Here is a 12,274-nt window from a genome sequence, read left to right as displayed (position 1 = left end):
TCTGTATTCTGCTGATATTAGAAAATTTTTAAAAACTGCTTTTATTCATATAGTGAACTGTAATAGCCTTGAAAGAGCCCATTGTAGTCTGCAGAGTTAATAAGTGTTTACACACATTCTTTGCTACTGGTGATTTATTGTTGTTAAACTAAGATTAAATGTAAGCAGGCCATGCAGGAGCTGAAAGGAAGGGGGGGGGGGGGGGGGGGAGGGCACCAAAACGGAGGAATGGGGGAGGAGGAGGTCAGCGACAGTTTGCAGTAGCGTGCCTGTGCTGTCTCCCTGCAAGTGAGCAGGTCACTTGTTTTGAAGTAATCCACAGGCCTGAGTTCTGTTAAAAAAAAAAAAAAATTAAAAAAAAAAAATGTTGTGAATCTTGTTCAATAGATCCTGTGCTCCATCGGAAAGTACAGGTAACATTTTGGTTGGGAAATTCTGGTAGGTAGGAATTGCGTTTATCTATGTTGATTTTCATCTTAAGGAAAATTGGTAGAAGCATCTTTGCTGTGATTTGGTAGTGTGGCCAAAGTCATGACTTGGCTTCAGAGGCATGGGACCCAAATACCATAGCTAAAACTTGTGCACATAAAAATATGCAACGGGTGTATTAAAACTATTGTGCTAGTGCTTCTTGAATGTTTTGTGTTGAGTTCAGACATTGGCATTATCAATCAGTGTGTGGAAATACGCAGCCATCATTAGCTTGTTCTTCTATGGCTGGCATACAGTCAGTTTCACTTCTGCTGAAGAGGGGCAAAAAAGCAGGCCTCCTTGCTGCCCTCAGGTCTTGCATGGAGCTTTTGAAGTAGCAACCTAGAATGAAGTCGGTATTTGAAACTCTGATTAGAAAACATGCTGCAAATGATTGGTCTCTGGCTTTTGTTAGCTGTTCTTCTGAAGCAAATGAGACCAAATGCAAACTTCTAGGTTGTTTGTGGAGGTTCAGCCTTGGAGCTTTTCTCATCTCAAGCATCCAGAATGTGCTGCTTGCAGCTCCTCCTAAAGTCTGTGGGATGCAGCTTTCAAGCTGGGCTGTTCTCACACCAACTGTGAAAATGCTATATAGTCTCTCTTGAAGGGAAAATGTTGAGTTGGAGGTGGTGAGATGGCATTGGGATTGCCTCCTGCTGGACTGCCTAACTTGCCTGTGCTATTTTTAATAAAATCTCAGAATTAAATCATATTTGGTCTCATGCATTGAAATTTTTATATGTGCTTTAATTGCAGTACAGTATATTCTCCTTTGTCATTTTCCAGTGTTGGGAAGGGAGGAGATAAATGAAAGGAAGGGCTCCTTACTGGTGTGAGATTCTTTAGGCTAAGGAATTGTTTTTAAGCAATAGTGGAGCAGAGGCATACGGCATGTGTGTACACAGCACATAAAAAGCAAAGCCTGCATAGTGGGGCATCTATTAAGACAGCTTTTGTAAATAGCTTATCACGTTTGACTGAGGTACTGTACCCTAGGTGGAGCACAGGGTGCTGGCAGTGCTGCTGCTGAGGGACTTTGCAACACTTGGCTGTGCGCTGACCTGAGGGTTTCAGTGGAGATTTGGCTCTTTATTCCTGAGAGTAATAGAGACTTGGATAGAAAATGGCTTTATTGGCAGAGGAGTAATGAGACAACGTCACTGATGCTGTTGTGTCATATGTTATACGCAGGCAGCATCCTAGTTATCCTAAAGAAGCTGAAAAAAATTAAGAGTGAGAGCCATCAAGCATTTACTAAAAGTAAAGAGCATACTAGGTTGGTTCAGTTGACTGAAGATATTTGAGGAAAATACTTGTAATGAATTGAGCTTTATTACCAAACTTTAAAGAATAAATCTGTTAATGATGGTGGATTTCTAATGATCACATTGGACTAGATATATATTGTTCTGTTATTTGTGCTCAGGGCAGGCTTTTATTTCAGGCTAATCACTGTGGTTGGAAGGGATGTGTCCAAATGGAAATGAGTGGGAGTTTGGAGAGTCTGGGCAGTGGCATCACTTGGCCAATCTTTGAGCTCTTCTCATCATCAATTAAGCATTTGCATGTGTCCCATTGTAACTTTATGCCTTTGATCTCCTACCTTTTTTTCCTTCCCATGGGTAACTTTTTGCTTTTTATTTTGGTGAAGGTTTTTTAAAAATATACGTATTGCAGGGGATAAATGGGGAAAAAAATGCACTTGGTGGGAGATGAAAGATAGTTCTTAGATTCTGAAGGAATTCTTTTTCAGCCACAGGTGACATATGTTAACCATATTGCTCTCTAGCAGGTGCTTAGGCATTCTGCTGAAGATGATGTAAGAATGAGAAAATAAGACGGTAGAATTATAGTCAGAACTGCTGTGTTACCTTTTCAGAACTTCTACAGTGCCCATTAAAACTTTGCTATATTTTACTTTTGACTGTGACATGCATTACCTCTCCCAATTGAAAATGCTGAGTCTACCTAAAGCTTATTTTTTTCTGGGAATTGTTGAAAAAGTGCAATATGTTTTTCTGTGAATAAGGTTAAGATGTAGTTTGTGTTCTTAAGTGCTTATATGGAATGCATTTCATGATTTCTATGAAAATCACCCAAGTTTGACCAGACTGAAAAGCCAGTTTTAAGCTTGCAATGTGCTTTGCTTTATGAACAGTTCTCTTCCCCTGTCTCTATGATCTTGTAATGTTATATTTTTCTTTTTTTTTTTCCCAACCATTCTAAATCTGTCTTTATAATTCAGCAGCTGCTTTCTCTCATTCTTATTTTCCCTACACTGTGCCTTCCATAACTCCTGCACCTTCTGTTCTGTGTTGTGGGGGTCTGAGCTACACACAGCCCTTGAAGCGTGGGCTCACTGAGGTGGAGGTGGCCAGGTCTGGGTGGTGCAAAGATGGCAGCAGGAGTCATGGATGAATGAGGGAATGGGGCTCTTCGGTGCCTGCAGAAGAGGTGGGATGAAGGAGGGAAGGAAAGGATAATCTGAGAGGAAGAGCAGTGAGGTTTGAGCATGAAAATGCTGGAGAGCAGTTACTAGTGACTAGAAAACACTGCTAGTGTTTTGTATCATCTGGTGTTCTTATGATCCGTATCTAATTTTTCAGGGTGTCCCAAAACCAAGTTGGACAGCATTTCACTTTTGTGCTCACCGACATTGAAAGTAAGCAACGGTTTGGATTTTGCCGTTTGACGTCTGGAGGCAAAGTCTGCCTCTGTATTCTGAGGTAAGCTGCATGTGAAAAATGGAGTAGAGAAGTGAATATAGGACAAATGTAATATCTCTTCAAATCTGTTAATACTTCTTCTCAACAGTTATTAATAATAAATATTTACTATTATCAGTACACTGTTTCTTTTCAATGATGTTACCGTTGATTTCAGATGAAAAGTGGTCCCAAGTTCCATACGATGGTTTCAATTTGTATAACACAGGAATTTTACACTCTAGCTTTGCAGGCTTTGAGCATTATGTGGATATTTTTAATTTTTAATGGAGTCTTTGGCAAGTATCTGGTCAGTTTCATGATGAAATACACAATTTTATATTCCTGTACTTGGAAGCAATTTTCAGGTGTCTTCCACCTTTTGCATGTAAGAAACTCCAGAATGAGATGAATCATCAATGTACAGCATGGCACTGTGGTACAGAATTGACACTGAGAATTAGGAAATTGACCTAATTTAAATAGTTTTTTCTTTCTTTCTGGTTATTCTTTATTTTTCTGTAAAGTAATAGGTTTAGTGATGAAGGGGGGGGGAGGGAGGGAAAGGTAAGCTAAAGCCTTTTTGTATTGTGCTTTATTATAAGGCAGAATTGCCTTCAAGTATTCAAGTAATAACCTGTCAGCATGCAGTACCTATGGAGAAAATGGGGGCATCTTTTTTGGAACCCTTCTGACATCCAGAGTTTTAAACTGATTCCAATCTATTGTTTGGACTGCTTATGCAGTGGTTCTTCTGGGGTAAAGGAAAAAAATTTGGGAGGGATCACATGGAGCCAATTAATTTCCAACAATACTTCTGTAATAATGCTGCATAATGATTTAGTTCAGGCATTTGGAGGATAAAATACTTAACCCTTTTTGTTGTGGCATTTTTTGTTGATGTGTCTTGTTAAGCACTGTAGAGAATGTATGCATATGTTTCTAGCTTTTTTTTTTTTTTCTTTTTGAGTTAAATTTTTCTTCCTTCATCAAGCTAGAAACAAAATTTATGATTCTTACTCCTAACCTTGCCTGTCTAGATTCTAATGCTGCAGTACCAATCACAGAATGGTCTGCGTTGAACAGTATCACAACAATCATGTAGTTTCAACCCTCCTGCCCACGGGCATGTTTGCCAACCACTACACTGATGCCCAGAGCCATGTCCAGCCTGGCCTTGAGCCCATCCAGGGATGGGGCTCAAGTGTGCATATTTAATTACTGTCTATAGTACTGCAAAGAAAAAGGTGCATGTTCTCAGCTGGTGTAAACTAAGGTATTTCTTTTAACATTTCTGCAGAGACATACATCAGTTAAAGATTAGCCAGTGGTCTGTTACTTGACAGGAATAAGTAGGAAAATGAAAAGTGGCAAGCTATAATTTTTCACTGAATCTTAATCAAAACATTGCCTTTATTGCTTTTATTGAGACAATTTCAAATTTACAATGCAACACTGAGTGCATAACAGCATTAGCTTCATGGAATTGTACTTCTAGATTGGTAGCCCTTTTCTCTCCAGTTTATATGTTAGTTTGAAATAGCGTTTCTTGGATAGAAAGAATGTATCAATGTTTTCATTGAAGTGTCTTCATATCTGGTCTGGTTTCTCCAAGATTCGTTAGGAATGACCGAGTGAAAGAAGACCGGCTAGCATACTCCTGTTGGCATTTATTCTGTCTCTGCCTTGTTCATATTTATCTTCAATTAACCAATATGAAAGACCTTTAAATGAAGGGTTGCTGTCTTAATATGTAAAGATTTTGTACACGTGTGCGCAGTTGCTTCTTCCGTATTTCAAAGTACCATTAATGTACATTCAGTATGTATATACACAAAGACACTTCTGTAAGAACAGTTCAAACTACATGCGTCTGTCACACGTCTGGTAATATTGAAGTTTATATAAACACACAAATGTGGGTGTACAAAAATGCCATATCTAACTACCACCCATCTACATATGTACATATTGTGCATCTCCACTAAGAAGAGGACTATGTTTAAACTGCTGGCTGAGGCTTTAACACAGACTAGAGGCAGTTGAGTATAAAAAAACTTCACTGATAGTAGTAGGAAACTAAAATCCAAGTAAAAATATCTTAAAGGAATGGCAGGAACAAGCTAATCACAGTGATGAGAAAGAAATTCTATAAAAATTTGGGTAGGCTGATGAGTAGAGAACAGAATACAGCAAGTCTCTTGTGAATATCTTTTGCGGGTGGTATCAGTTCATGTGTTAACCTTTGCCAGGCTGGCGAAGTATAGGGTTTTGAACTGCAAAGTGAAGAAAAAGACTACTTGTCTTGAAACTGTACGCAATCAATATAAAGCTGCTCATGAAATTAGGTCTTGTAGCTTATCTCTCTATAATTCATTTTCTTCTTATTTGAAATGCTAATTAAAGGAAATCTTTGAATTTTCTGCCATGTAGTGCTACATTAAACTGGAGAATTTTAAGCGGGACATCTACTTGGGTTGTAGATACAGGAATACTGTAGATGTTTCATGGTTTTGTACACTTGATATACACAGAATGTGAACAGAATTCTCTCTGAGGTCAGAGTAAGTGCTAATACAGTGAAACAACTACACCTGATGTGGTTATCCCAGGCATTTTCATCTGAAGAAATTACTAGTGCTACGGTATGGTCAAAAACAGTCAAGCAGAATTTGTCTGTATTTGCCAAATTCAATGTGCAAATGAGTGCAAAATCATAGTAAGGTGAGAGAACAAATCTTGGATCGTTCTTCAGAAATGTAGAGGGATTCCTTTGCAACTCTTTTGACTTGTTTGGTTTCCTCTATTTTTAAATGACGAGGCTACTTTGTGTGAAGCTCTGGGTGTGAGTCCTGCTGTGTCACTTCCTTCTCCACAAACCATTGAGCTCATGTAGCCCCTAAGAACTTGGGTACCACAACAGGAGTATTGTAATGTATTTTTGTTCTTATACACCGTACTGGATGTTTTCTTCTTGTTCAGTTTTCCATATGTTAATTTTGGCAGCTCAGAATTGAAGTGGCGCAATAGAAATTTTATATAGAAACAATACCCAAAATAATTAAGTATCTGCTATTTATATCTCTGCTGTTTGTAGTAGGAATAATGCTTTGACTTTACAGTGAACTGATTTTGAATTACTTGCATGGTTTTAATATGTAATTTATGTAACTTGACTGATCTTTTCTTTGTTAAAAATCTTGAAACTGTTGAATGTGAAGTTGACCTTATGTACCTAGAGAAATGCAAAATGCATCATTAAAATTTTCAGTCTTAGATTTCATTAATTTTTACGACTGTAAAATTGTCACCTATGTTTCCAAATGAAATGCTATAATAAGGAAGACAGGTTTATGTGGTAACTCTTTGTAGTTCTTCAGTTCAGGCCATTCTTGAAGCTTTCTCTCTCTTCCTTTAGGCAAATCCCTTAGAAGCAGAATGTTTCAATTTTACACATTTTGTGTCAATTTTCCAGACAGAAAAGTAGCCCCTAGACATTAGACATTTAGCTACGGAAAGGCAGTTTCCTTAGTTTTATTTGATTACTAGAAGTTAGATTCCTGCTGATAGTTCAAGACTGTTAGTGGTTACCTGACTATTTGACAGAAAACATTTCCTTTCCTTTATTTAACCTTTGACTCATGAATGTAAAAGTTTTATCAGAGTTATAGCAGAAGCACAAGTGAGGTGGAAGTCTACTTACTGCAACAAGGGTTATGCACGACTTTGGGTAAAGTCTGAGCTCCTGTCTTGTGGCTCATTTGGATTAAAAGAAAATGCTAAGTATGTTTCTAATTAGCCATGAAATATCTCGTGCTTGTGTTTTCATGACAGGCAGTGGCTGTACTCTTAAAGGCCACTGTATTCTAAAACAGGAAATGGGTATCTTTTAAAACAGTCGTGTGTATTTTGATATTCTTCTTTGTTGTGTGAAGGCAACTTTATAGGAGTTGGAGGTTTTCATATGTTTGTCTTGTACATTTGTTTCTCAAAGGAGTATTAGTTGTAACGTGCTGTCTGTGAAGGCAATGTGTACAATTAAAGAGCAATGAGAAAGCAGTAATCTCATTTGAGAATCTATGTTCTTTTTATTTGATGAAATCAGATCTTGATGGTCTTTGCTTTCATGCTGTAGATGTTTTGATTTGTCTTAAATTTTCAAGTTTAAGTAGCATGCTGAGATTATATTAACATAGTATCTACGGTACTTAAAGGTTTAAAGCAATTCTTTATCTAGATTTTCACCTCAGAAGGAAGTTGGTATTTTTAAACTATGTGCAAACAGTCTGTTTTTTTTACAATGTATGTGTCTGTGATTATGTGTAGATCTGAATGCGTATCATCTCCCTCATCTTGCTAAGAGAGCAAGCTCATGTACGAGTACTCGGGTCAGCATGCCTTACCCTTCCCCGGTTTTGTGCTTGGGTTCATTAATTTCAAGTAATGAAATTGGCTTCATGTATCTATTCAAAAACTAAATTTTAGTTTTTGCAATAAAAGGGGAGCCGAGATCATAGGTACATGACAGAAATATTGTTCCTACTTCAATAAAATATTAACATTTATTGCACACTGGTCATAAATGTTCGTTATGAAAAACAAACAATCAGATAAGATTTTAGAATATTCTACAATAACAACAACAAAAAAGATATTCTTGGATGATATAGCCTGCTACTGCTCAGGTGATGGCAAAACACTGGAAGGGTTTAAATGATGTAAACTATTCCTGTATCTATGCTTATAAAGGTTTTTTGCAGTTTGCACCTTGTTTGACTTGGATGAAGTGGTTGAGCCATGCTCTGATCTCTGCTGCAGCTGGGGGCCGGCAGAGCAGTTTGCTAGCTGCGATGTCTGCAGGGACCCTGGCGGTTGTGCCCAGCAGTTTTGTTTTCACGTCCAGGATGAGGGAAATGTGATTTCAGAAGATCATAGGTCAGGAGTTCCAAATGGAATAAAACTCCAAAACCAGTAGGTTTAAGAGCTACTGCAACAAGGATGCGCAATGTTCAGGCCCAGAAGCAGTGAGTGGTAGTATGGAGGTGCGGTTGTGTACGCTTGTTCTTCACTCTAAGAACTGGAGTCTATTTCTAAAGCCTTACCAGCTGCTTACTGGAATGGAGCTATTGCAAAGGAAGTGTAACCCCTTGCTCTGCTCACTGGACAAAAGTAGCCTTGGCTTCTGAAACATCCGAGATATCCCCTGGTGGCTTCCACTTCCGTGTTAGGGAAAGCTTAGATATAAAATGAAATAAAAATCTTTCAGTCTTTACTTCCTCTCCTGTCCCACATGAAAATATGAACAAGCCATATTAATCATGCTTTTTGTTTTAGCAATGTGTTTTTTATTTGTGGAAAAAACTCTAAGAAAGAAACTAGAAGGTATCTAATTTGTAAGTAAGGAATAATTTATACTTGTAATGTCTGGTAAACTACATATTGCATCTGTATCATAAGCTTAAATAGAGACTATGGAAAGGTCTGATGTCACAGTTAAAGGTAAATAATCTGTAAATAGATGACAGAAAAAAAAAGGCAATAATGACACTGAGCTTCTCTTCTCATACCCTTCAGTTATGTCACATTGATCTTGGATTCTATTTAACTAATCAAATATTGCACAAATATGGGTTGCAGACTTATGGTAGGAGCCTTTGAAATAGTGGTATTATTGTGCTTGCAGTATCAGTAAATGCTCAGCTGTTTATAGAAATTGCTACTATGTATAGAAATGGCTTCATAGAGGGAAGACTTCATATATTCTTGTATATATGTGGCATCTGTGCTATTCTGTAGCGATGCACGACTTGCCTGATATGGGGTACTGGCTCTGCCTAGGTAGATGGTTTGTGGCAGTCTGCCCAGGCACAGCAGAGTGTAGAATGTCAAAATAGCAAGTAAAATTACCAACACAACTACTGAAAGCTTTAATAGACAATGGGACTGTGATTTAAAGCTGTTTGACAGTGCTTAAAGTGATTTTTTTGGGGGGATGCATTTAGCGTAATGAGAAGCAAGAATATTATAAGCTAATCTACATGTACGTGGGACTTAAAGTAGATTTCCACCTTACTGTGTAAAGTGAATTGGTATACATAATAGATCTGAAGTACTGAGGTGTCAGCTTTATAATAAAGCAAAACCCAAGTCTTACAAAATAGGTTTGGTTAGTAGATAGATTGTAAAGGAGTAGAGCTTTGCTACAACCTATCAGTGATGTACCATTAAACTGAAGTTTGTGAGGAACAGGTTTATAAGCATTTTATTTACATGTAAAAATGCAAAAATGTACTAGTCATTTTATGGTAGGTTTCATAAACAGTGGAAAAGTACACTGATATCTTAATGTTTCTTTCTTTCTTCTCCCTTTTTAGTTACCTACCCTGGTTTGAAGTATACTATAAGCTTTTAAATACTCTGGCAGATTATTTGGCTAAAGAGCAGGTAATTTTACATTTTACATAGTCTACTTCTTTGTGTGAAAGATTTTGCAGCAGTAACAGTACCAAATAATGGTCACTACTTCAAGTGCCATAAAGTGATTCTTCACTGTTTAATTTTAAGTAAAATTTAGTGCAAGTAAAAGTCATTAAACTTGTTATACTGGAGTTCAATCAATGTGAATGTTGGGCCACAACTATCACTTGAATATCGCATGAATCTTAGAAAGCTGCTGAGAATCTACCTTTCTGAAGTGTCAGTCTTGGTATAAACAAGTCCTGGGTGAAGTGTGAGCAAAGTGTTACATCACTGGAGAACTCTATGATGCATTGATTGTAAACTGTAGATTTCTAGAACTATCTGATTATCAGTTACAAACACTTTTTTTCAGAACTGCATAAAATATGATGTACTGTTTCACCCTTCACATTAACTAAAAACTACCTCTCGTAATTCTGTCATCTCAACTAGCAAGACAAAATTGCTTGCAACATTTGGTGAAGAATCATGATAGTTTAGTTTGCATATTCATGAGCAATTAAACGTATTCCAGGATTATACAGGGAAGGAAGTAGTGGCATCTGTTTTTATGGAGAACACTGTAGCCATGTCTTTCTGATTTAACTGCATTAGACTACTAGATGGAAATTTAAAAAAGGAAAGACGTCAATGGATGGCCATATGCTGATTGGAAAAGCTGATGTTTAAAAAGTAGATGAACTATTTATTAAGCAGTTATTATGCATTACAGTAAATGGACTTCATGTAATAAATAGAAACATTATTCTAGATGTTGGATTAGTTAAATGTATTCTGTAAGTGTAGTTTCATCACTAGTAGTCTGAATCTTTAAACTGAGCTTTGTATTTGGCTTTTATTTCACTATAGCAGTAAAATGGTTATTGAGGAGGTATTTGACCTCAATAGGAAGATGGGAATCATTTTCTCCTCTGCTTCTGCTCCACTGTTCAGTGGTTTTGGCATTGTACAATCGCTTTAAGTTGCTAGATTAAGCTTGTTGTGCTGTATACTGAGAATCTCAGTATGGATGTTCAGAAAGTTTTAGCAGTGTGTGGAAGTATGTGCTTCATTGTACTGCTTCATACCATATATGCAACTGAAGAGGCTGTCATGCTTTCCCAGGCACTGTGTGACCAAGAGTGTACAATTCAAGCATAGCTGCACATTTAACAAAGTTTTTTTTGTTAGATGAATACCATGGCTAACTCTTTTAGGAAGTCTAAATATCCATTTTAATGCTATTTTCAGTTGCAAATAATGTAACTAATTTATGGAGTATATGAGGAAAAATATAAGAATTTTTCTAACATAAATGAAGTTGGCTTGACTCATATTTAAATTATATTTAATTACTTCATGGGAAATTGCAATTGTCTTTCTCACTAAATATGTATGTGTATGATATAAGTTGTTTGACATGTAGTAAATTGTAATAATTCTTTTATGTGATGATTAATAACTTTTAAAAAATATTCCCTTTAGGAAAATGACTCAAAGGATTTGTTAAAATCTTTGTATAGCCATCCTGTGCCAAAGGCAAATGCTTTGGTCAGTTTAAGTGTGGTAAGTATTCTCTGCATTATTCCTAATTCTATTGCCTAATCCAAAATGCCTAATTATGGTTAAAACAATCCTTTTGTAAACTTTAATCTTAGATGGCTTTCCGTCATTAACTGGCTTGGATAATCTTTTTAAGCTTTGATATTTTTTTTTCTGCGCAGAATAGTTTCTCTCTATCTGGAGTTGTTCTCTTAAAGTCAGTCAAAAAGAAACAAATTGGATTTTTCTCTGTGAATGAAAAAGGAAACTGGGTGGATTGTGGGATCTAGTACTGCTAGAACTACTACTTTGTGTTTCTAGCTCTTTCTTGCAGATAATTTTACACTTTTTTCAATTGTCTATAGAGCCCTAGTATTTTCATTCTTCAAACAATAATAATCCACTGTGTCTTGAAAGCCTTGCAGTCTTGCATGGTGTTTCTCACCAGAAAGTAGAGCTGTTTTTTGAGGCTACAGTTTGATTTCTTTCAGTGTGTTTGTGCATGTATGTGCATACGTATATTTGTTTGTTTTGTCCTTATAACAAATGTTATTTTTCAGTATGTAACAGAAATTAAAATCATTTGTTCAGAATGACATAATATTATATGAACCTACAGTAGTACCCTCTGGTATATGGAATAATATTTTACTGTTGCTAACTGCAGTGTTATAACCAATTCTAATTTAGAAATTGTAAAACACTTAGTAACATCCTTTAAAAATCCTCCTGTGTTTCAGTAGGACATAAATTTTTAAGATTTTTTTTTTTTCCTTTTGTTTCCTGGAAAGCTTTGCTGTCAGTGCTGTGTTTCATCTTGTACAGAGCTTTCCTATCTCAAATGAATGTTGTGGTGAACTTTGGAGTGGAGGATACAACCAGCAACATTGGGATGACAAATTGCTTGCAATTAAGTTGATGCTTGCTGGTTTTATTTCAATATTAGTTGACGTTTGAATTTATTTTTTCTCAGCTGTCTCTTGTTCCCAGTAGTTTGTTCCATGAAAGAGTTTTGTTATCTTTTTAGCTGAACAATGATAATCCAAATGTGGGCTGGTTGCCAAACGCTTGGCTGCAGGCACAGATGAGCAAGTACT

At 36.7% G+C, this 12,274-nt stretch overlaps 1 protein-coding gene across 2 annotated transcripts in view; it reads left to right on the top strand.

Moving 5' to 3' along the window:
• The window catches only part of DENND1B (DENN domain containing 1B), a 145,089-nt gene that overhangs the window by 53,409 nt on the left and 79,406 nt on the right, over positions 1-12,274 (top strand). For both annotated transcript variants that reach the window (XM_042873578.1, XM_042873577.1), the window contains exons 5-7: positions 3,078-3,197; positions 9,551-9,620; positions 11,121-11,201. In XM_042873578.1, coding sequence (XP_042729512.1) covers positions 3,078-3,197; positions 9,551-9,620; positions 11,121-11,201 — 271 coding nt within the window. The remainder of the gene's footprint in view (positions 1-3,077; positions 3,198-9,550; positions 9,621-11,120; positions 11,202-12,274) is intronic.

The sequence above is a fragment of the Lagopus leucura genome, unplaced genomic scaffold (assembly GCF_019238085.1).
Source record: "Lagopus leucura isolate 7727_CA_CO unplaced genomic scaffold, USGS_WTPT01 Super-Scaffold_100009, whole genome shotgun sequence".
Taxonomy (NCBI): domain Eukaryota; kingdom Metazoa; phylum Chordata; class Aves; order Galliformes; family Phasianidae; genus Lagopus; species Lagopus leucura.
This window is presented reverse-complemented; position numbering and strand designations above follow the sequence as displayed.